The 25,439-nt window shown below is 41.4% G+C and overlaps 2 protein-coding genes across 2 annotated transcripts in view; one reads left to right on the top strand and one right to left on the bottom strand.

Annotated features, from left to right (window-relative positions):
* Positions 1 to 4,266: 4,266 nt before the first annotated feature.
* Positions 4,267 to 25,439, bottom strand: part of arsk (arylsulfatase family, member K) — a 94,028-nt gene continuing 72,855 nt past the window's right edge. Inside the window, exons 8-11 of the mRNA XM_078565427.1 lie at positions 24,225 to 24,477; positions 9,822 to 9,867; positions 7,979 to 8,170; positions 4,267 to 4,790 (exon numbers count right to left, since the gene is read on the bottom strand). Of these exons, the coding sequence (XP_078421553.1) occupies positions 9,837 to 9,867; positions 24,225 to 24,477 (284 nt within the window). The 3' untranslated portion in view covers positions 4,267 to 4,790; positions 7,979 to 8,170; positions 9,822 to 9,836. The remainder of the gene's footprint in view (positions 4,791 to 7,978; positions 8,171 to 9,821; positions 9,868 to 24,224; positions 24,478 to 25,439) is intronic.
* LOC144694821 (putative G-protein coupled receptor 150) lies at positions 10,208 to 12,397 on the top strand. Its single transcript, XM_078565437.1, has one exon. It carries the CDS (start codon positions 11,023 to 11,025, stop codon positions 12,214 to 12,216), a length of 1,194 nt encoding a protein of 397 aa, XP_078421563.1. The 5' UTR covers positions 10,208 to 11,022; the 3' UTR covers positions 12,217 to 12,397.

Here is a 25,439-nt window from a genome sequence, read left to right as displayed (position 1 = left end):
TGGGTATGTTCACTGATGATTGCACCGTTCGTGACTACTCAGATACTGAAGCAGTCCATGTCCAAATGCAGCAAGACCTGGACACAATATCCAGGCTTCGGTTAACAAGTGGCAAGTAACATTCATGCCACACAAGTGCCAGACAATTACCATCTCCAACAAGTGAATCTAACCATTGCCCCTTGACATTCAATGGCATTACTATCACTGAATCGCCTACTATCAACACCCCGGGAACTACCACTGACCAGAAACTGAACTGAAATAGCCATATAGATACTGTGGCTACAAGAGCAGGTCAGAGGCTAGGAATCCTGCGATGAATAACTCACCTTCTGACTCTCCAAAGCCTGTCCACCATCTACAAGGCACAAGTCAGGACTCTGATGGAATACTCCCCACTTGCCTGGATGAGTGCAGCTCCCACAACGTTCAAGAAGCTTGTCCGTCCAGGACAAATCAGCCTGCTTGATTGGCACCACATCCACAAACATTCACTACCTCCACCGCCGACGCACAGTAGCAGCAGTGTGTACCATCTACAAGATGCACCGCAGGAATTCACCAAGGCTCCTTAAACAGCACCTTCCAAACCCATGACCACCACCATCTAGAATGACAAGGGCAGCAAATAGATGGGAACATCACCACCTGGAAGATCCCCTCCAAATCATTCACCATCCTGACTTGGAAATATATCGCTGTTCCCTCACTGCTGCTGGGTCAAAATCCTGGAACTCCCTTCCTAACAGCACTGTGGGTGTATCTACACCACAGTGGTTCAAGAAGGCAGCTCACCACCACCTTCTCAAGGGCAACTGGTGATGGGCAATAAATGCTGGCCCAGCCAGCGAAGCCCACATCCCGTGAATGAATAATAAAAAAAAAATTGGTTTTCTAATTTGTCTGTATTTATAATCAATTATCTGAACTTTATCACAGGCTTTGGGACCCCAATGTCAAGACAAATGGGCCTCTAATTGTTCGCCTCCAGGCTCAATCACCAATTAAGGACGGTGTGTGGGCTCCTGATGTTGCCAGCCCAATCAGTGGACTGGCAGCTCCAAAGCCTTGGCAGCCCCATTGAGTCCTGCTGAGGCATGTTGGTGTTGAGAGCATGTCTTAACTTTCCTCCCCGCGGTCCCCTCTTTTGGGGACGGAGCCTCCACCTCCGATAGCCCCAAGCTGGTGCAGGGAGGCCGCTACCATGAAGCTGGTGGTCTCGAGAAATTGCCCCTAATAAGGGCTTTAATTATTTAAATCAACTGCTTGCCTCCATGTGGTGGACAGCCGATCTGGCTCCCAGTCCACCAGTAGGAAGGGAAGTCCCACCACCGGCTGTTACTTGCCACCGACACACGTTTCCACCCCATGTTGGGACTATGGCAATGACAGTAGAATCCTGGCCATTAACTCTATTTCTTTCGCCACAGTTGCTGTCTGACCTGCTGAGTATTTCCAGCAATTTTTGTTTTTATTTCAGATTACCAGGATCTACAATATTTTGCTTTTGTACCTGTTTTGCTGTATTTTCTCTCCTTTTCCCAGGAAGAAATTTGTATTCTGATGAATAGGCTGTGATGGGAGGAGTACACAGTTAATTCTAGTCCACTTCTCCACAGGTCATAACAATAGTTTAAATATTTAATTCATCCACAAAACTGGCCAATTGTTTGCCTTTGATACTGTTATTCCCAGCATAAAAAGACTCTAACCAGGCTTCTTTCAATAAAGACAAAAGAATTGATATATTATAAAACAATTTCCTTTTTAAAAACAGATGAATAAACTGGTTAACATACAGGTTGTAGTTTAGAAATGTAATGATTTTCCCCTTTTTAAAATCACAAATATTCAAACCCCCATACACTCACTCACAAAACAGGGCAAAACAAACACAGTCCCCTGCAGAGGTTGGAGTATGGGAACGTTTCTTTTAAAAGGATAAAATTTGGAGAGATCTCAACATTGTTAGTCTTACAGAATTCTGGTCACATTAGGTCTGGAAGTTCTTTCAGACAGATTTGTTGGTGAAACTGTCCTTGATACTCTTCACACAACTTTGCAGACTTTGAAAAAAAACATGATTTATTCCAATGTGACGTTTCTGAGAAAAGTTTAACTCACTCTAGACTGTATGTAACATGAAGGTGCGGCAGAGAGTGGGAAAGAGAGAGTCTTTTCCTTGCAGCTTGCTTCTAAGGCACCCCCACACCCACTCACTGACTGAGAGCTTTAAAGACTAAGATGTTCAAAGAATACTTCTCTCAGGCCAGGTATTTTTAACCAATCATCAAGAGTCTTTAGTCCAGCAACATGAGTTCTTTGTTAATTTAGATATACAAAGTATCTCTTCCCTCTCCAGGTGTTCCTTGCTGGACACCTATCTTGACCCGTGGTTTCTTGAAGAATGGCATATTCACAGCCCAAATTAATATTGCAAACTTATAAAATTAACTCAGGAGAAAGAATGTCCAAAATTCAATGTCCTTCAAATTTTTCCAAAGACGGGTTCCTCACAATAGCAACTTGTGATTTCTTCGACATGAAGACATTTTCATATGGGATAGAGGCTAAAAGCAGCCTTATCCTACGTACGGCCCTCAAGCCCCTCTATGCAGCCCCCGGACCCAGTTTTCGAAACTCTGGTCAAACAAGTGAGTTTCAATGGAAGATTCTGCATGGAGATACTCCTCCAATAAGAGACTGTTTCACTCCCATGTTTGCTGCTGATAGGCTCACTAGTGGAGGAGGCATGAGAGAGGGTGTCTGTGAATGTGGGAGGGGAAATGAGAGAGAGTTTCTGTGAGTGTGGGGTGGGACGAGAGAGAGTGTCTGAGAGTGTGGAGGAATGAGAGAGTGCGTCTGAGTGTTGGGGGTAAGAGAGAGAGTGTGTCTGTGAGTGTGGTGGGTGGAATGAGAGAGTGTGTCTGTGAGTGTGGTGGGTGGAATGAGAGAGTGTGGGTGGAATGAGAGAGTGTGTCTGTGAGTGTGGTGGGTGGAATGAGAGAGTGTGTCTGTGGGCGTTGGGAATGAGAGAGAGTGTCTGAGTGTGGTGGGGGGAATGAGAGAGAGTGTTTGTGAGTGTGGGGGAATGAGGGAATGCGTCTGTGAGTGTCGGGGGAGATGAAGGGTCTGTCTGAGTGGGGGGGCAGAATGAGAGAATGTGTCTGTGAGTGTGGGGTGGGGATGAGGGAGAGTGTCTGAGAGTGTGAGGGGGAATGAAAGCGTGACTGAGTGAGGTTGAGGGGATGAGAGAGAGTGTCTGTGAGTGTGGGGGAATGAGAGAGTGTGAGGAAGGGGGAGTGAGGGAGTGAGACTGATGGTGTGGGGGGGGGGGGGAGTGCGAGAGACTGTGTGTGTGGGAGAGAGTGCGAGAGACTGTGTGTGTTGGAGGGAGAGCGAGAGACTGAGTGAGTGTGTAGGGGGAGTGCGAGAAACTGGCCCAATGTGTGGGGGAGTGTGAGAGACTGAGTGACTGTGTGGTAGGGAGTGTGAGAGACTGAGTGTGTGTGTGGGGGCGAGTGCGAGAGACTGAGTGAGTGGGTGGGGGGGAGTGAAAAAATATGCAAATGTGCCCCCCCCAAATGAAAAGGTTGGACAAGCCTGGACTAAAGGATTTCCTTTGAAGAAATTATTAGGTAAGAATGAAAAAATATAATTACATTTCCTTTAATTTTTGTAACAATAAGGACCACTGATATTTTCATTCTAAGTCCTAGATTGTACCTGCCTAGCAGTTTTCATTTCTTTTATTTAGCTCAGTCTTTCTGTTTCCTTGACTTCTAACGTTTTCCTAGTTCTCTAACAAAGTATCCAAATTCCTGTAATACTTGATTATTACCACTGAGTAGTGCTGTAATTAACTGTTTCCCCAAATTCCAATGTTATGTCATTCTAATGCCCTCTATTGACTGTGATACAGTTCTTGTTAAAACAGAAGGAAATGTTTGGAAAATAATGGGCCATAAGTTGGTGTAGCAGGGCAGCAAGTGATATCCACTATTATTTAGACTTGCCCTTGTCTGTTTAATTGTGATGATGTTTTGTACCACAAACCACTCAAAGTGCATGCTGATAATGTCACAATGAGGTAACTGGGCATAATATACAGGCAAGCCATCCAAACTCATTAATGAATCAGACTGAAGGATTGTGAAAATTAATAGCACAAGGACTAAGAAGGAATTATAAACTGGAATAAGTGAATTCTACAGAAAGAGAAATAAAGACATTTAGGATTAAGAGATGAAAAAGAGACCAATAAAGAGTAAAAATAGCTTTAATTTTAAATTTGACAATTTTCCAAACTCCAACAACTATTAAAACCTGAAGAAATGAGACTCCTCACTTGTAATAGATTTTTTTGTCTGACCTGCCAGTAATTAATATTAAGCATATTGTTAAAAAAAAGATAGTTAGACTGAAATGAACAAGATTTAACATTCTGTGGCAAGTTTAGTTCATGTCTATCACACTGATACAGCAACTTCATGCCATTCAATGCATTTCAATGGTGAGACATAGAGCAAGATGCTAAATCAGCAAAGTTAACAGCAGAGTGGCACATCTTGAACGGCAACATTTGGTGATCCATGTTTAAGCACACATCTACTCCTCGCCTGAAGTTGCTATCTCATTTGTGCATGCTGTGCCATTAGCCTCATCATGTTTTGACAGTAAATTAGAACTCAATTAGTTTGTAAGATCAATTTTGCAAAACCAGCACAAGTGAAAATCAGATGAAAAGTTGTATGTACTAAAGCAGAGCGAAAGGGACTGCCAGAGACCTACAAAAGAAGAAATGAATTAAAATCCTTTCGTAGGTGTGGCATTGACAAAGATATTGTTGGCGAATGGTTATTGACCATTCAAAGAATGCTTACCGATTACAATGCAGCTTAGTCAGCGAGCATACTAATAACAAGCAATGCTCAATGGATCTCATGGATCTGCAGGATTATAAGGAGCATCGTACTACTGGCAGGTCTATTATTCTGAGGTTCCTTTATGCTAATAATGAATAACCTGGCGTGTTGATTTTGCAGTATAAGAACATAAGAGCTAGGAGCAGGAGTAGGCAATTCAGCCCCTCGAGCCTGCCCCACCATTCACTATGATCATGGCTGATCTCATTTCGGCCATAACTCCAATTTCCCACCCTCTCCCCATAACCTTTCAACCCGTTACTAATTAAAAATCTATCTCCTCCTTAAATGTATTCAGCGTCCCGGCATCCAATGCACTTTGAGGTAGTGAATTCCACAGATTCATGACCCTTTGAGAAAAGTAATTCCTCCTCATCTCTGATTTAACTCTACCACCCTTTAGCCTAAAACTATGGCCTCTCGTTCTAGAATGCCCCACAAGGGGAAACATCCTCTCCACGTCTACTTTGTCTATCCCTTTTAGCATCTTATATACCTCAATTAGATCTCCTCTCATCTTTCCATACTCTAGCGAGTGTAGGCCTAAACTGCTCAATCTCTCCTCATAAGACAAGCCAAGCATCTCTGGAATCAATCTAGTGAACCTCCTCTGAACCACCTCCAATGCAACTACATCCTTCCTCAAGTAAGGGGACCAAAACTGTGCACTGTACTCCAGGTGCAGTCTCACCAATGCCTTGTACAGTTGCAACAACACTTCCCTATTTTTATACTCTATTCCTTTAGCAATAAATGCCAACATTCCATTTGCCTTCCTTACCTGCTGTACCTGCATACTAGCTTTCAGCGATTCATGCATGAGGACACCCAGATCCCTCTGCACTGAAGCATTCTGATGTTTCTCTCCATTTAAATAATAAGTCGCCTTTTTATTCTTCCGACCAAAATGGATAACGTCGCACTTATCCACATTAAACGCCATCTGCCAAATTTTGGCCCATTCACCTAACCTGTCCATATCCATTTGTAAATTTCTTATTTCTTCATTGCAACTTACTTTCCCACCTATTTTGGTATCATCTGCGAATTTAGCTATAGTACCTTCTATCCCTGAATCCAAGACATTAATATAGATTGTAAATAGTTGGGGCCCAAGGACCAAACCCTGTGGCACCCCACTAGTTACAGCTTGCTATCCAGAAAAAGACCCATTTATCCCGACTCTCTGCTTTCTGTTGGTTAGCCAATTCTCTATCCAAGCTAATATATTACCCCTAACTCCGTGTGATTTTATCTTGTGTATTAGTCTTTTGTGCGGCACCTTATCAAAGGCCTTCTGGAAGTCCAAATATACTACATCTACAGGATCCCCATCATCCAGTTTGCTTGTCACATCTTCAAAGAACTCTAGCAAATTAGTCAAACACAGTTTACTCTTCATAAAACCATGCTGACTCTGATGGATTGCATTTTGACTTTCCAAATGCCCCATTACTACTTCCTTAATAATGGATTCCAACAATTTCCCAATGACAGATGTTAAACTAATTGGTCTACAGTTTCCTACTTTCTGCCTCCCCCCCATTTTGAAATATTAGCATTTTCCAACCCACTGGAACCTTTCCAGAATCCAGGGAATTTTGGAATATTATAGCCAATGCATCCACTATCTCTGTTGCCACTTCCTTTAAGACCCTGGGATGTAGGCCATCAGGTCCTGGGGACTTGTCACCCTTTAATCCCAATAGTTTGCTCAGTACTTTTTCTCTAGTGATGGTGATTGTTATAAGTTCCTCCTTCTCTATACCCTCTGCACTACCTGTTGCTATTGGGGTGGTACTAGTGTCCTCCGTCGTGAAAACTGAGGCAAAATATTGATTAAGCATCTCTGCCATTTCTGCGTTCCCCACTATTAACTCCCCAGTCTCATCCTCCAAGGGACCAACATTTACTTTAGCTGCTTTCTTTCCTTATATACTTTTAGAAGCTTTTGCTATCAGCGTTTTACATTTTGCGCTAGTTTTCTTTCATAATTCACCTTTGCTCTTTTTATTATCTTTTTTAGTAATCCTTTGTTGATCTTTAAAAGTTTCCCAATCTTCCAACCTGCCACTGACCTTTGCAATTTGGTATGCCTTAGTTTTTGCCTTTATGTTATCTTTAACTTCCTTGCTTGGCCATGGATGCTTTTTCCCCCTCTTACCATCTTTCTTCCTCTTTGGAATATATTTTACTTGGGAGGAATTGAATATCTCCTTAAATATCTGCCACTGTTCATCAACTGTCCTACCTTGTAGTCTTCCTGCCCAGTCCACTAGGGCCAAATCTGCCCTCATGCCTATGTAGTTACACTTGTTTAACTCCAGAACACTAGTGTGGGACTCAAGTTTCTCGCTCTCAAACTGAACTTGAAATTCTAGCATGCTATGATTACTCTTCCCTAGAGGATCCTTTACTATGAGATCATTAATTAATCCCATCTCATTTCACAAAACCAGATCCAGAATAGCCTGCTCCCTGGTTGGTTCCACAACATATTGCTCCAAGAAACAATCTCTAATATATTCTATGAACTCTCCCTCGAGGCTACCCTTGCCAATTTGATTAGTCGAGTCTATACGCATATTAAAATCACCCATGATTATAGTATAAGTCTGAGGAGCAATATTATTAATTTTTGAGCCCTGGTCTTTTGAAACATACATTTCCCCAATAAAGGCCATAAATAAAAAGTTTACTTCTTAAAACTTCAGTAATAATAGGCTGTTTTTTTGTTCAACAGCAGCAACTACAGAACAACAAATCCCTCTTTAGCGTTATTACCATTAAAAGCTTGCAATAGCATCAACAAACATCAAAATACAGGAGCACAAGTCAGGACAAAATGCAACTTCAAACTTGCAACGATGCATACAAAAAGATAAAGAGAAAAACAAGGATAATGAAAGGGTAAAAAGAAAAGTAAAAGGGAAACACAAATTACAAAGAAAATAATGAAAAGGAAATGAATAAAATCAAACCAGAAGAAGAAAGGCAAGATAAAAAAATGTAAAAAGTGGAAATTACTGTCTGATGAATGTACTACTCACCTGTTATCAGACCTGGGGCGGTGCTTTCCAGTTTCTGAGCCTAGAATACAGATTGTGCTTTGCCACTCATCTGCACTTTCAGGGGTTCTTGGTGACCAACATTAAACATTGAGGGAGGATGAAAACCTAACATCTTCTCTGGCATTCAAGACTTGTCAGTGCTGAGTAGGTCAGTGAATCCTTCTCCTCCTGCTTTTCCCAAAAAAGTTTAATAGATTATTTCAAACACCTTAATTTCCCGCTTGAGTAGAGATTGTTTTAAAGTAATTATTAATATGGACTTGCTTTGTGTTATTGCGCACTGCTGAGAAAATCAACATCCATGCTTACAGGGGCAACAGGTCACAGTTGGAGCTAAAGATTCCCACTGTTATTGCTTCACTCACACAGGAAATTTTGTGCTGTATTAATTGGCCCTTAACAGATTTAACTCTTTTAATTTTCTTTAAACTTTCAAAGCATGTATTAAACTTCAGAGGAAGACTAAAAACAAATATTCCACTCATTAGTGTTTGATCTATGACTGACACTGTGACTAACAATCACTATAATTGGCACCAAGGGCAAATGGGAGCCACAGGTAGGCTATCTACATAGTGCATAATGTTTCCATGTATAAAGAGTATACTGGCAATCATTATATAGCAATGTGAAGGTTATAAGCAGCTTCTAAACTTTGTAAAACACACTACAATTTTTGAAAAAGTTAAATGGTAATTGAAAAGTTATATGGTTTGTTTTATGGACTAGTATGGGTGTAATTTGAGAATCCAAGGATGAAATCTTTATTTGAGTATTTACATATAAATTGATTTTAAATTGATTTATCTTTTTTATCTTTGTTAATGGTGAATGAGAGCTTTATAGCTGGAGGAGTGTTTAAGCATGTAAGTGATAATATCAGGTTTACAGTCAATGGAAAGGAGAATTGATGCATTTGAAACTAGCAGCTAATATGATATTGTATGTTTTATATACCTGCTAAAGTTTTGTCCTCTGTATCTCACAGGTATCATCTTTTACAATGTTCATATTTTCTGTTTGTTTAAAAGTTAAATTAATCTGTTCTTTCTGCAAAACAATGTCAAATTAGACTAAAGAAAAGTATGTTATCTCTCTCTGTCTGAAATTTAGAGAATACAAATTAAAAGCTGCAACATGTAATCAGTTCAGTCTTTCTCTCTTACAACCATAGAAATAATCAATCATACAAATGGACTCTCTGCTTTAAAATAAAACATTCCATAAAAGCTTGACTAAAGCTTTTAAAAAATTGTTGTGTAGCTTTTCACCAAATAATTTTGAAAAATGGCTAGAGTAAATTAAAAAAAAGTATTCTAGCAGTTCAGTTTACTAAATGGTGCTGATGTATTCTGAAGAATAGGCTAATTTGCACAATTTGCATTCAGAAAACAGTCATTAATGTGTGCAAAATACCAAATCCAAGCCCCTGTTTTTGGGAGAGGTTGAGGCCTCTGAGTAAAGGCACAAGGACAATGCAATGCATAAATGTAATCATGACATTCTGAAAAATGTAATTTCAAACTATATTTTGAATATTAGAAATTTCAGCTGCTGAGAAAGAATAATGGTTTGTTTTTTTCCAAAATAATTTGTGGAATAAGTTTTTTTTAAAAAAAGCATTAATTAAAGGCTTTCAGCTCATTTTTACAGGACAGTGCTGTCACATAGAATTTGCTGTAATTTGTTCGAGGGGTAGGTTCATCTGTTTTTGTCCCAAATTTGGTATAATTAAAGGTAAGATCACAAATAATGTTAACAGGAACTAGATCCATTATACACCTAAATATAGTTAGACCATCAGTAATAAATTCTATTTTACCTGAGATCAGTAATGTCACCAGATCGTCTTGGAGCTCTGCGAAGCGCTGAAACAGAAGAATGCTTTTTCAATCAAAACATTTTACAACAGAAGCAATGAAAACAATATATGTGATTAGGTGGCTTAAATGATAAGACCATACAAGATTTTCAGCTGTCATGAATTTCTCTGTCAAATGCAACACAAAAAAGTGGGTAAATTTCAAATCGAGAGATGCTGCATCCAATAGACCCACCATTGGTGCTTTTTCTTTTTAAACACTTTTATCAACATATTAAACTAGCACACCTCAATGAAGGAGATTAAATGTTTACATTGTTAAATTAGCTTCCTGTAGTGATAATGTGGCTTTAGAACATCATTCAAAATCACAGACTATTGTAATCCTGCATAGGAATGGTGTAAATAAACGCTTACTAAATTCAGCATGAAATGTTTAGTATGTATGATTACAGCCAGTGCGGTGGAATTGAAATTGTAAACATTGCTCTGTTGAATCTAGTACAATGTACAGAATATGCAAGATTGGCTCTGATTGTAGTTTGATGCTTTTCCACATATCCAGCAAGCAGAATGCAAAGCTTTTTTAAATTCTGAAATCATCAGAAATAAGGGCATTTGTTAAAACATGGCTTTGGAGATCTGATATTCATTTTCATCCTCACAGATTACCTTTACTCGGGATTTTATTTATTATTCATTCCAGTAATCCACTCTAAACATAAATTGTTTGGCATGAAGTAAAAATGCTGAGCCTTTATAGAACCTTATGTCCATACTCGAACCTTCATATCAGGCAGATGTCAATAGAATTTTGACATTGAATTCAGGAGACCGTTCAAGTATCACAGTATCACATCCATTTCACTTATGTCAAAGGTTTTGTTGCAATGCAGCAACAAGTCGATGAAGACGTCAAAGGTTTGACTTTTGGAAGGGTCTGAGAGAAGAACATGTATTAGCATTGAACTGAAATTATTATAAAGAAAGAAGGCAGAGACGTCAGACGTGCTCCCCCTCCAACACGAAACATTGGGTTACTTACACTCATCGTGTCATCAGGTGACGTGGTTAATATATATTTATTTATCAGTACAGATATTAATTATCTAGGGTTCTTAATCTTTCGGTTCGAGCGCTGAGAAGGTAAAGTTTTACACTGAACCGTGACAAATGTATAACTGAAATAACGTGTTGTTTAATGGAGATGGTGATGACCTTGGACAGTCCGGTTCAAAGAACCTTTTTTCTGATTGCCTGGAGTATGAATTCATCAGGTAATGTGAGCCAAGTTTTTGAGCTCCCGTTGTACAACAGACAGACCAGAATCATCTGCATGACGATCATTTTCATCCTGGCTTTGATAGGAAACCTGTCAGTGCTGCACAAGATCTGTTGCAACAAAAACAGGAGACGGAAAATTGATTTCCTCATCACTAACCTGGCTATGGCGGACCTCTGTGTTTCTATCCTGACCCTGCTGACTCAGATCATTTGGGAGGTGTTGGAAGACGAATGGCTGGCTGGAGATCTCGCGTGCAGATTTTTCAAAGTTTTCCAGGTTTTTGGACAGATTGCTTCATCCAGCATCATAGCGCTTATCGCGTTGGAAAGGCACCAGGTAATAGTCAACCCACTGGACCCTCCTCTCCCTACCAAGATCTTGACTGCCATATCTTGGCTCTGTGCTTTTGTGCTTTCCGTCCCCCAAGCCTTTGTCTTCAAACTGTCATTACAGGAAGACAGAGAGAAATGCCTATGCACGTTTGGGCACCTTCCCAAATGGCACTTCCAGATGTATATCATATTTGGAGCTGTTACTGTCTTCTTTGCTCCCTTTTGCATCCTGTGCGTGGCGTACACGAGAATTCTCTGGACCATCTGGAGGAAGGAGCAGCACGTCGAAAACTGCAAAGCAAGGAAAAACGCTGACCAGGAGCAACAGAGGAGACCAATCCGAATTATCGCTGCTAACAGCTCCATCCCAAGAGCCAAGGTGAAGACACTAAAGATGACCCTCGTGATTATCATACTCTTTATAGTCTGCGGGTTACCTTATTTTATCATAGAGATGAAAGTTGCCTTCGGGGCCATCACTGAGACAGACACCAAGGTGATTGCAGCTCTGGGAATCTTTGTGGTTTCCAACAGTGCCGTCAACCCATACGTCTACCTATTCTTCAAGACCAACAATACCTACTTGAAACGACTGGAGAAGAACGTATGCTTCGCCTGTCTGAAAGATTACAGAGAGAACACATTCCACAGAGAGCTGTGCGCAGTTGGGAAACGAGTAGAGCACTCCAGCAGCACCACATCTGAAGCAGACACCACCATCCACGCAGTACCTCCGTCTCCCAACGGCAAGCCCGCATCCTGTGATAATTCTATCTAAAGAGTGCCCAATCCAACTGGCATTGCTGGCAGTAACCGTTCAAATATCGTTACTCGTTTTCTTAAAATATATTAATTATTTTAACAGAACTCTTTGGACTATACCAAACAGGTATATATATGTGTGCAAATGTAAAATAGTTAAGCCTTCGATTATTTCCCTCCTATTAAACTGCTGTTTGGTTTTGAATAAAGAGTTCATCACATTTTGTTTTATTTCGGCAGGACTTTATAGTAGAAGTATGCTGTTCTTCCTGTATTCGGTATGATCAGCTCTTTGATTGGGTTGTTATCCATTCGTCTTTCACTTTACGAAGGCTGGAAACTCAAGCCCCAAAATGAGCTCACCGCTCCTGTGGACATGTTGCCAATATAGTCTCCCTAAGCAAATGGATTAGGTCTCATTCCGATTCAGCAGAATTAAAATCTGCGAATCACTGCCGCAATTTAACATTCACCTCATCGGCTACAGCTTTCAGATATTCGCAAATCATGTTTTGAAGTGTTGCCTAAAACAATACGGGATTTCGGGTACTTTCTTAGGCTCTATGATTTTAAAAATATCAGTTTACGACAATGCCAGGAAATAATGCTGTTTATATCAGAGTTAGAGACATTTTGTTTCTAATTTTCTCCACAGCTTAAATGTAGATCGATAAAGTTGCCAATGTTTCAGATTGGCTCAAAATTGCCGCCAAAGTAACAGCGAGGCAAATGTAATTTACAATTATTTAAATACACAACTACAGCAACTTCAGGTGAGGGCAGACACGCAATTAAATGCAGCAATCAAAAAGTTACTGTTGAAGATGTAGTACTCCAAAAAGACTGCATCTTCTTGTCTGGCTCCTCATTCGAAGTAATGAAGCGGAGTGCGGTTCCTGTAGATACAAAGTAATCTCACCACAGAAAGTTAGGTCAAGCCCTTTCAAATCTGAAGTGTTGTAAGGTGGGGCATAGTTCGGTAGGTTTTAAGGTATTTGTAGTCTTAGGTAGTTCAACAGTTATTTATTAACTACTATTATTTATGAACATTTATCTACTAGAAACAATATACATAGGTACAGTAAAGGTCTAAGCTAGGAACTGTCTCCAGGCTTGCTTCTACACACAGCTCTGTCCAACACTACAGTAACCTCCTGGTGTGGGTCATGTGTTCTCTTACATCACTATGTGGGTGATACTGTACTCAGTCCCATGTTAACCCTTTATGTGCCAGGCCCTTATGCTACACCTTCTCCTAGTCTTTACCCAATGTATTTACAAGTTATCCCGGTTTACCCCAACTATTTACATCATTACCACTACCCCATCTCTCCCCCCAGTCCCTCAAGTCTCTGAGTTGATAGGTTCAGGCGGTCTGGAGGCCTTTATAACCCTTCCATATCTTGTTCGCACTATTGTCAGATGAGTGGTAGGCTCTGTTGCTGCTGGTACATTTTATTGAATCGGAGGTTGTTCTGGCATCTGGATGTCTTTCTCAATTTCTCTCCACTGTACAGTGGAAGGGACCATTCAAGGGATGAGGAGGAGGCTCCTCCTGTTTCTCCAGACCGTAGCCTCTGGGGTGCCAACCAGATATAACCAAACATATGAAACAGGAGCAGAAGTAGGACATTCGGCCCCTCAAGCCTGGTCTGCCATTCAGCAAGATCATGGCTGATCTGTCTGTGTTTCAAATTTACATTCCCATCTACCCCGATAGCCTTTGATTCCTTTGTCTAATAAAAATCTATCTACCTCCGTCTTCAAAATATTCAAAGACTCAGCCTCTACCGTCTTCTGAGGCAAAGAGTTGCAGAGTTACACAATCCTCAAGGGGAAAAAAATTCTCCTCATATCTGTCCTAAAAGGGTGACCCCTAATTTTAAAACAGTGCCGCCTAGTTCTGGACTCACCCACAAGAGGAATCATCCTTTCCTTGTCCACCTTGTCAAGACCATTCAGGATCTTTTATACTTCAATCAAGTCACCCCTCACTCTTCTAAACTCCAGTGGAAACAAGCCCAACCTTTCCTTATAAGACAGCCTGCTCATTCCAAGTATCAATCTCATAAACTTCCTCTGAACTGCCTCCAACGCATTTACATCCTTCCTTAAATGAGACCAAAACTGCACATGTTATTCAAGATGTGGTGTCACCAATGCCCTGTATAACTGAAGCATAATATCCTTACATTTATATTCAATTCCTCTCCTACTAAGGGATAGCATTCCATTAGCCTTCTTAATTACTTGCTGTACCTGCATACTAACTTTTTGTGACTCATGCACTAGAACACCTAGATCCCTCTGCAACTCAGAATTCTGCAGTCGTTATCCTTTCAAGTAATCCTCTGCTGTTTTATTCTTCCTGCCAAAGTGAACAACTTCACATTTTCCCAAATTTTACTCCATCTGCTGGGGTTGCTCATTGTCTTTCTGGATGATGGTGCTCTCTCTCTCGCTCTCTCAAGGTCTTTAATCCAGACCATATTGTCCTTTTGTAGTTGGGGAAAGTTTCTGGTGCAGTACCTTTTGTTGTAGGCAGAAGCCTGCCTCTGCCTGTAGGACTGCTTTCTGTCTTGGATGTCCTGGTAATCCTTGGCTACCAACCCTGCTATTAGTTTCTTCAGCAGGATTGGGAGTTGAATGTGGAGTTTTCTGCCCATCAGGATTTTGGATGGGCTAGGCTGCATTGTAATGGGGTGGACCTGTAACCAGTGCCATTTGGAAGTCTGGTTTTTTTAGGGGGGCATTTATAGTTCAGGCCTCTCTTTTGGCTTCCCTGTTTGACTGTGGGTATCTTGGGGAGCTGGTAAGGTGGTGGAATCTGGATGTGATTGCAAATTGGGAGAATCACTTGTTTGAAAATTGTGGGTCGTTGTAGGACACTATCTCGTCTGGGATGCCGTCGCTCGCGAACATCTCTTTCAGTGCTTTAACTATTGCATTTGTGGTTGTTGTGTACTGTTGCTTCACCTCAACATATCTAGAATAGTAATCCACCACAATAAGGAATGATTTGCTGTTGAAGACAAATAAATTGATGTCCAGCCTCACCCAAGGCCTGGTATGGAAGTGTGGGGGGATAAGGGGCTTCCTTTGGTCCTGCTTGTGCTGTGCACATATTTGACAGTTCACTACCATGTCCTCAATTGCCCTGTAAATGCCTGGCCAGCAGATGGTGGATTGGGCCCTACCCTGCATTGGTGATGCCCAAGTGGCTCTGGTGTATTTGTTTGGAGGATCTCCGGCTGAAGGGAAACTGGGATGACCAGCTGCTCATTGTAGACCAGGAGATTAGCAATGACAGCAAAGTGTTTTTGTTGCTTGAGCCAAGCTTCATGGTACCACTGCTTGGTCTCTGTTGTCGCCACCCTTGTTGACAGTAATGGCGATGTGGGCATGCACCTCACCTTGCATTTGTTTCTGGCGAATCTGTTGGAGTTTACTTGCAGTCGTCAGCAGGTGTCTCCTTGTCAATTGGGAGTATACTTCAAGCTCCTTGATCTACAAAAAATTGATGAGGCCAGTCAACAAGGGTCTGGCTCCAAGTATAAAAAGGAGTTTCGGAAGCACTTTACAGGATTGGGGTGACTGAAGAACACATACAAAATCACACTGAGGGAGTGTGCTCAACCCTGTTTTGTTGGAAGATCCACTGTGGCCCTGGAAAGCATGTCTGTCATTGTTTTGTTTTTGCTCTGGAGTATACTATCTCATAGGCGAACCTCATGAGGTGTAGGTAGAATCTCAGGATTCTGGGTGGCATCTTTGCCAGTTCCATCTTGTCTAGTAATGAGACCAGTGGCTTATGTACTTCTTCAGTTGTGACCTTTACATCAACGATGTAGTTTGAAAATTTCTCACACGCGCACCCAACAGCAAGGGTTTCTTTTTCAATGATGGCGTACCTCATCTCTGTGTTCAACGGTCCTCTGAAGCGTAGTACAATGGTTGGTGACTTCCAATAAGTTGCTTTTGAAATAGGGCTGCTCTGAGGCTTAAGGATGAAGCCTCTGCTGCTATGGTGATGGGCAGGGATGGGTCTTTGTGGGCCTGAATGTCGGTTGAAAGCAGCAACGCTTTGATATGAGTGAATGCTTGCTCTTGATGTGGTCTTTCTTAAGTAGGTGTCTCAAAGGTTCTGTGACCTGTGCCAGATTTGGTAAGAATTTTGCCAACTGGTTCACCAGCCCCGGGAAACTTGATGTCAGGAATCGAGGAAGTGGTCGGGAATTCACTCATAGCTTTTATTTTCTGTGGGTCCACAGTAATGCTGGCAATATGTTCCGGGAATCGAATTGATGTCTTTGAGAACTCGCGCATCTCATTCAGCACAGCCCTGCAGGCGTGCTAGGACTGCTGTGAGTCTTTTGTTGTGTTTCTTCACTGTTGTGCCGTGAATCAAAACATCGTCCATATGGCAGGAGACACCCTTTAGGCCTGGCAAAATAGCCAACATTGGTGTGTTGAAGTGTTTCCGGTGCAGAGGTGATTCCAAATTGCAGGCAGTTGAAGTAGAACCTGTCAAAGGGGGTAATGAATATGGTTAGCACCCTGGACTCTTCAGCAAGGCCAAAAGCCACTGTTGGTGTAGAGTTTTGAAAACACCATGCTCTTAGAGAGTTTAGTCAGGCTTTTGTTTCCCGAGGATTTTGGGTGTACTTCTTCGGTTCAGGCTTTATTGAGCTGTGTCAAGTTGACCCAAATACGGAGGGACTTGTTCAGTTTTGGGACTGGGGCTATCCCAAACACCATGCAGTTGGTTGTGTGACTGGGGAGATGATCCCATGTTTGTCATTTCATCATGAGTGAATGGAGAATCTTTCGTGGTGTGTACAGGCACATGGGTTTAGCACACTCCCTCAGTGTGATTTTGTATGTGTTCTTCAGTCACCCCAATCCTGTAAAGTGCTTCCGAAACTTCTTTTTATACTTGGAGCCAGACCCTTGTTGACTGGCCTCATCAATTTTTTGTAAAATATTAATGTTGATGCAGGCTTTTTGGCTGAGCAGTGAACAGTCCTAGTTGTGGATCACAAACAGGGTCTCTAGGATTCTTTTGTCTTTGTAACTTAGTGTCTTCTGCTGAATACCTTTCATTGCAAGTTTAATGCCTCCTGCATCAAACAGGTGTGTTGTGGGTGGCATCAGCCGTTGGGTCACCAGCCATGGTTATCTGTCCGATAGGACCATAATACTAGCTCCTGTGTCCAACTTAAAGTTTGTGAGATGGCCATTAACCAAGATGTCTGCATTCCAGAACGAAAATCTAGGATCTTTGACCTTAGCCAAGAAGCAAGGTTGTATCTTCTCTTGTTGTTCTGTCTCGACCTCGTGAATCCTCTTGGGACCTTCTGTGCGTTTTGATGTTTTGGCTTTGCACAGCTTTCCCCAAGTGCCCTAAAGCATTGTGCTGAAATTGCTGGATATTGATCATGCCTGTGGGGGCGCTTTGCTTCACAGCGCTGGCATGGTTGCTCTACTTGTCAGTTAGGGTATTGCTTCCCTTGACCTGGAGTGTCCCTGTTTCACTAGCTGGACAGTGAGGGTTTACTTTGTACCACAGTTTGCTTTCTCCCCTTAATATGGACGTGCTGCAAACAGATTTCAGATTGCCTGACAATATGGATGGCTTTCTCAAGGGTTAGTTAGATCTTCCTTCGCTTAAAGCATGTCTGAGGGGTCATCATCCACTACTTCTACAACTATTCTATCCATGATTAGCTCAGACTTCAGGTCACCATAATCACATCCTTCAGCTGTTCTGTACAACTCAATAACGAAGCAGTCGACAGGTTCTCCTGGCTGCTGGACCCGTTTTATCAAATTTATCCCTTTCAAGGATTGTGTTACTTCTGAGGTTAAAATAATCGTCGAGTGATTTTAAAACTTCATTTTTTTCAGATAATTTGTTGATTTCATGTCTAGCTATTGTATCATTGGCTATCAGGCCTACAGAATAAAGCAGTGTGTTAACTTGTTCAGCTTCTGTCTCTTTATCCAGATCTGAAGCAATCATGTACCTAAGGAATCTCTTTCTCCAAAGTCTCCAAGTTTGTGATTGATCTGGACCTTGGATAAGTCCAAATTGATCTGGAAGAGTAGATTTCTGATTCATGATTAAAATATTTAAATTGCAGGTTCAGCTTTAAGAGGTTTCTGAAAATCCAAGACTATGCCACCTTACACTTCTGCATTAAGTTTTTTTCTCGCACTTGCCAGTTTTGGTGGGCTCCTGCAGTAACGGTGTTCACGATCTCAGCGTTTAAATTTTTTCAACAATGGCTGTCTGGATCAACTGGTTAGACTCTTTGCCACTTTAGCACAACATTCTCGGGTCTTGGAAGCGTTGAACCCTGGGTTTTGCTGGTTCTTAAAGCTGTCTAGTCTGTCACAATTAATTTTTGATTAATTATGTTTTTCTTTGTTTAGAGTGAGCTCGGCCACCGCTGAATCTTGGTTTCTCAGATTGCAATTTAAAGACCAATATCTGACCACTGCAGTATTTTACTTTATTCAGGACTTGTTGTCGTCCAGGAATTTTAAATTTTCAACTAGCCCTGCTAGGTTTACTGACTCTGTACACTCTGGGTATTGAAGTTGGACTTCGGTCTTCTGCTGCAGTGGAGAATTTAATTTCTGCCTTCAGCTTCCAAGGCTTTCTTTGCTGTTTTTCTCTGGTGATTTCCTTCTGTGCCTTCGCTTCTTGAGCATTTCTTCAGGTCAGAATGCTCGTTTGATTTTGCCTTCAGTTTTCCAGGATTTTAATTTTCTTAGAGTCAGAGTTATTCAGCACATCAGGCCCTTAGGCCCATCATGTCCGTGCCAGCCATCAAGCACCTATCTATTCTAATTCCATTTTCCAGCACTTGGTTTGCAGCCCTGTATGCTATGGCATTTCAAGTGTTCATCTAAACACTTCTTAAATGTTGTGCTGCCTTTACCACCTCCTCAGGCAGTGTGTTCCAGATTCCACCCACCCTCTGGGTGAAATTTTTTTTTCCTCAAATCCCCTCTAAATCTCCTGCCCCTTACCGAAATCTATACCCCCTGGTTATTGACACCTCTGCTAAGGGGAAAAGTTTCTTCCTATCTACGCCCGCCATAATTTTATATACATCTATCAGGTCCCCCCTCAGCCTTCTCTTCTCTAAGGAAAACAACCCTAGCCTATCCAGTCTGTCTTCATAACTGAAATGCTGCAGCCCAGGCAACATCCTGGTGCATCTCCTCTGCACCCTTCCAGTGCAATCACATTCTTTCTATAGTGTGGTGACCAGAACTACATGCAGTACTCCAGCTGTGGCCTAACTAGCGTTTTATACAGCTCCAACATAACCTCCCTGCTCTTACATTCTATGCCTCAGCTACTAAAGGCAAGTATCCCGTATGCCTTCTTAACCACCTTATCTACCTGTGCTGCTGCCTTCAGGGGTCTATGGACATGTACACTAAGGTCCCTCTGTGCTTCCTAGGGTCTTATCATTCATTGTGTATTCCCTTGCTGTGTTAGTCCTCCCTAAATGCATCACCTCACACTTCTCAGGATTAAATTCCATTTGCTACTGCTCTGCCCATCTTACCAGTCCATCTATATCGTCCTGTAATCTAAGGCTTTCTTCCTCACTATTTACGATACCACCAATTTTTGTGTCATCAGCGAACTTACTGATCATACCTACTATGTTCACGTCTAAATCATTAATGTACACTACAAACAGCAAGGGTCCCAGCACCGATTCCTGCGGTACACCACTCGTCACAGGCTTCCAATCGTAAAAACAACCTTCGACCATCACCCTCTGCCTCCTACAACTAAGCCAATTTTGGATTCAATTTGCCAAATTGCCCTGGGTCCCATGGGCTCTCACCTCCTTCTGCCACCTCTGCGAGGTTTTGCGTTGTTCCATTCGTTGCCACTATGTTAAGATGTTGGGTGTATTTCGGTAAGTCTTAAGGTATTCATAGTGTTAGGTAGTTCAATAGCTAAGTATTTAGAAACTACTAGAAACTATATACATAGGTATAATAAAGGTCTAAGCTAGGAGCTGTCTCCATGCTCACTTCTACACACAGCTCTATCCAACACTACACTGACTCCTAGGTGCAGGTCATGTATTCTCTTACCTCTGTGTGGGTGGTGCTGTACTCAGTCCCAGTTAACCCTTTATGTAGCAGACACTTATCACTTGATTAAATAGGTATTTAGCGTGGTATAAGTCATAATTACTGACAGTCAACCCTTCTGGCATTGGAAATTAACATTACAACTGTGGAGTCTCAATTAGTTTTAGTTTTAATTGGAGATTTTTTAATTCACTATTCTAACTTACACTTTCTTGTTCAGACCTTGCAATGTAATTCACAATCCTTCAATCTGATTAGTTAAGGAGATACACAGGTGCTTGTATTGTTCACTTAGATCCTCCATGCTCTGTAAAGGCCACTGCACCATTTTCAACTCTCACTTTCAGGAACTAGCCACACAAAATATCATGGAGATTAAAAGGGCAAGGGCAGGGCTAACTAATGGTAAGTATAATTCATTGATCCATTACAGGAATTTTGGACCATTGCCTCTTTATCACCATTTAAGTCTCCCAACTTACACAGGCATAGAAAAAGACCTGTACACTAGCATTTCCTTCCTTTCCCACGCCAAAGTACATCATCCTGTGGCCAGATTAAATTCATCATGTGAAGAAATGCAAAAAGAATTTCAGTCCTACCAGCCATGGCACAGTTCACTTAAGGTATTGTACCAGAATTTAATTTGATTCAAAAATATACATTGTTCCATTTATATTTAATTTGCAATATTTTGGCTCTGTATATACTTTTCCTCAGAATTATAATTTAATGCAGTATTTCTATTACCATAGTAGTCAAAGAAATTGCATCTATATAGCACCTTTCATGTCCTCAGGACATCTCAGAAGTGCTTCATAACCAATTAAGCAATTTTGAAGTGCAGTCATTATTGTAGTGTAGGAAATGCATCAGCCAATTTGCACACAATAATACCACAAACAGCAATGCAATAATGACCAGATTATCTGACTTTTAGTGATATTGGTTGAGGGATAAATATTAATCAGGAAGAACCCCCCAGCTTTTCTTCAAAATAATGCCATGGAATCTTTTACATTCACCTTAGAGAGCAGATGAGACCTTGATTTAACGTATCATCCAAAAGATGACATCTCTGATGGTGCAGTGCTCCCTTAGTAATAGAGTGCTAGCCTTGATTATGTGCTCAACTCTCTGAAGTGGGACTTGAACCTTCAACTTATGACTCAGAGACAAGAGTGCAACCACTTAGGCATGGCTGATATTTCAATTTGACCTTATATGCTGATAGCAAGAGTGTTACATGAGGTAGAAAGGCAAATAATTTAAATAGGGGAGTGTCACTGGACTAGTAATCCAGAGGCTAAAGCCAGTGTCCTAGGGGCAATGATTCAAATCCCACTATGGCAGCTGGTGGAATTTAAAAATTCAAATGAATAAATCTGGAATATAAAGCTAGTCTCAGTTTCGGTGACCATAACAACTATCATTGATTGTTGTAAAAACCCATCTGGTTCATTACTGGCCCTTAAGGGCAGGAAATCTGCTGTTCTTACCTGGTCTGGCCTATATGTGACTCTAGACCATCAGCAATGTGGTTGACTCTTAACTGCCCTCTGAAATAGCTCAGCAAGCCACTCAGTTCAAGGGCAGTTTTAGGGATGGCCAACAAAAGCTGGCCTTGCCAGCAACATGCCATGAAAAGAATAAAGAAAAAAATCAACTGTTATTCTGTAGCTGCTTTATTCAAATTACCCCTTTTAATATCAACATATTTGCACAGATTTATGTGAGCTGTTTTACAGACATGTATATAACCTCGAGTTGGTAGACCACTGATGCATAATGGCACTCCATCCAAATGTGAAACACCATGTGTGCACCTGTAATTCGACCCTTCAGGTAATCTTTGTAATATGCTAGTTGATCTCCTATGGCCTCACATAAAGGGAATCAAATCTGTACAGTATTTTATCTTCATGTTCCAATAATATGATGACAATACACTTTTAAAACAGTAAAACAAAAATTACTATAATAACGGAGATTAAAATACATGGAATAAAAATTAGACTAGAGCAAAGTTTTTTTTATACCATAGGATCATAAAAAGAAAACCAAAGAAATTAATGCAAACACATGCATCACAACTAAAGGAATGCTGCAGCATAGCTATGCAGCCACTGGTGAATTGATAAATTTATAGAGTAGCAAGCAGCAGAAGTTATTAGGTTAAGACACCAGCCTTACAGCAGTGTTTCTTTTTTATAAATGGAGAAGACAATGACTTTAATCTCACCAATGTCAAATTGGAGGAAATGGAAACTCATCCAGAGCTGGATCTTGGAAAAACAGTCCAACAACATAAGAGGTTGTAGAGGGGTTGAGAGAGGTGGTGGTGGAGGTAGAGTTGGGTATCATTGGCAACATGTGGAATCTGTTGTTGTGCCTTTGGATGATATTACCTGGGAGGCAGCATGGAGGTGAGAAATAGGACTGGGCCATGGATAGTTCCTTGGAGGAATCCATAAATGTTTGCACAGGTGAGAAAAGAGCTATTGCATGAAATTCATTAGCTACAATTGGATTGATAAAATGGATCCAGGTGAGGGCATTGAAGGAGAAAAGTTTGAAGAGAATGGCCTGATAGACTGTGTCAAAGGCTGTGTAGAGGTTGAGAAGGATCAGGAGGAATTGTGCACAACCATCAATAACAGAGGATACAATTTGTGACTGATTAGGACCATTCAAATATGGAGTTAAATCAAAGATGGGCACAGATTTGGGAAGTGACATGTTCAAGGACTTAGGAGATAAGAGAAGTTGGAAACTGGGAAGTAGTTTGCAAGGACAGAGATGCCATCGGTATTTTATTTGAGGAGGGAGGGTAATACTGACAAGATTTGAAAAGGGTATATTACCTGAGGTGATCAAACCATTTACAGTATCATCTAGCATGAGGACCAGGAATGGATGTTGGGTGGTTAGCAGGTGGGTCTCATAGACAAGATGAAATCAGAGAGAGCATGAGGGCAGATAGGAGAGAAAGATGGAATTTTAGGAATAGGGCATGTAGGAATGTTGGTTTGTTGGGCATGTGAGAGAGAAAGATGAAGTAACGGGAGCTGAATGGATAGTCTCAAACTTAGTGTCAAAGTGAGAGCTTTTTGCACCACCTCATTAATATCATACCCCATTAAGAGTACACATTTCAGGCAATCCTTAGGCAGACTTCTTTGGGAATACATTGCTGCTGAATCACCTGTTTCATGATCAGGTATTAACCAATGTCTTCCCCAATAGAATATTGGGTGGGTTTGATGAAAAGGTTTCAACGGTAATATCAATTCTCTACTTCTACCTCTCTTATCATTCATATTTCACATGTGAGCTATTGGAAGATAACTCTTCAGAGATAACTACGGAGCATTAGGTCAGGCCTCTGGGTTAGTGGTCCAGTAACATGACCACTTAAAGCTATCATTCTCATGAAGTACCACATAGAAGGGCAGGGCAGCAGATGCATAGGAACATCACCACCTGCAGGTCTCCCTCCAAGCCACACACCATCCTGACTTGGAACTATATCACCATTCTTTCACAGTTGCTGGACCAAAATACTGGAACTCCTTTCCTAACAGCACTGAGTGTACCTACACCAGATGGACTGCAGCAGGTGAAGGCGGCAGCTCATCACCATCTTCTCATGCACAATCAGAGATGAGCAACAAATGCTGGCCTTGCCAGTGACACACTCAGCCCATGAAAGAATGAAAAGAAAACATGTGGTGCTGACTCCACATTTGTGGGTAATGTGTGCAAGCGGCAGCAAGTAGACGAGAGGAGAGGAGAGGGCCGAGGATGGATCTTGGGGAACATTGGAGGTAACAATACAAGGGTAAAAAACTACAATATATGTGAAACTACACTTCAGTAGTAGAATATAACCACCTGTTAATAGCATTTTCATACGTTACAGGATTCTTTTGCCAGTCCTGGTGCCATCTTAGATTGGCAATAATATCTGTGTAATTCTTTCCTAGACTTCCTTTCCACTTGATAAACTGAAGTTTGTTGTATTGACGAACAGTTTTGGAAACTTCTGGGTAATTTAGTATGGAGCGAAGTTTCTCATCAAGGATGCTTGTAACTTCTGAATACTTAGTAGCCACATTTGTCAATTCTTCTGGGTCAGACGACAGGTCTGGAGAGAGATTTAAAAGAAACTTGTCAACACAAAGCCTTTTAAAACCAACTTTGCAACAAAAGGATAGACGTCATCATGAGTAGATAGAAATTCATCTCACACTTCATGTCTGGAGGCTGTTGATTAAGATTCATCAATAAATGTTCTGAAGAGATTTATCAGACAAAACATTGTAACAGGAGAAGACCTTCAGTCCATCGCTGAATCCTCCATGATCAACATCTTGGGGTTTACCAGTGATCAGAACCTCAACTGGAACAGCCATACAAGTACCGTGGCTACAAGAGCAGGACAGAGGCTGGGAGTTTGGAGGTGAGTAATTCACCTCCTGACTCCCTAAAGCCTGTCCACCATCTACAAGGCACAAGTCAGGGGTGTGATGGAACACTGTCCGCTTGCCTTGATGAGTGCGGCTATAACAACACTCAAGAAGCTCAACAACATTACAGACAAAGTAGCCTGCTTGATTGGCACCTCATCCACCACCGATGCATAGCGGTGGCAGTGTGTACTATATGCAAAAATGGACTGCAGTAACTTGCCAAGGATCCTTCGACAGCAACTTCCAAATCCATGACCTATACCACTTAGAAGGACAAGGGCAGCAGATGCATGGGAACACACCACCTGCAAACTCCCCTTCAAGCCACACACCATCCTGACTTGGAATTATATTACCATTACTTCACTGTTGTGGGATCAAGATCCTGGAACTCCCTTCGCAGCAGCACTGTGGGTGTACCTGCACAAGATGGACTGCAGCAGTTCAAAGCAGCAGCTCACTTCCACCATCTCAAGGGAAATTAGGAATGGGCAACAAATGTTGGCCTTGCCAATGATGCCTACATCCCATGAACAAATTAAAAAAACTCTTCCACCTATCCACAATATTCTTATGGTACATTTTTAATAACCCAAAATCCTATTTGTTGACAAGAACCTGTCAGGTTGCATGTTGA

Source organism: Cetorhinus maximus, chromosome 2, assembly GCF_964194155.1.
Source record: "Cetorhinus maximus chromosome 2, sCetMax3.hap1.1, whole genome shotgun sequence".
In the NCBI taxonomy this organism is placed as follows: Eukaryota; Metazoa; Chordata; class Chondrichthyes; order Lamniformes; family Cetorhinidae; genus Cetorhinus; species Cetorhinus maximus.
Note: the sequence above shows the minus strand (reverse complement) of the source record. Positions and strands in the feature narration are given on the sequence as shown.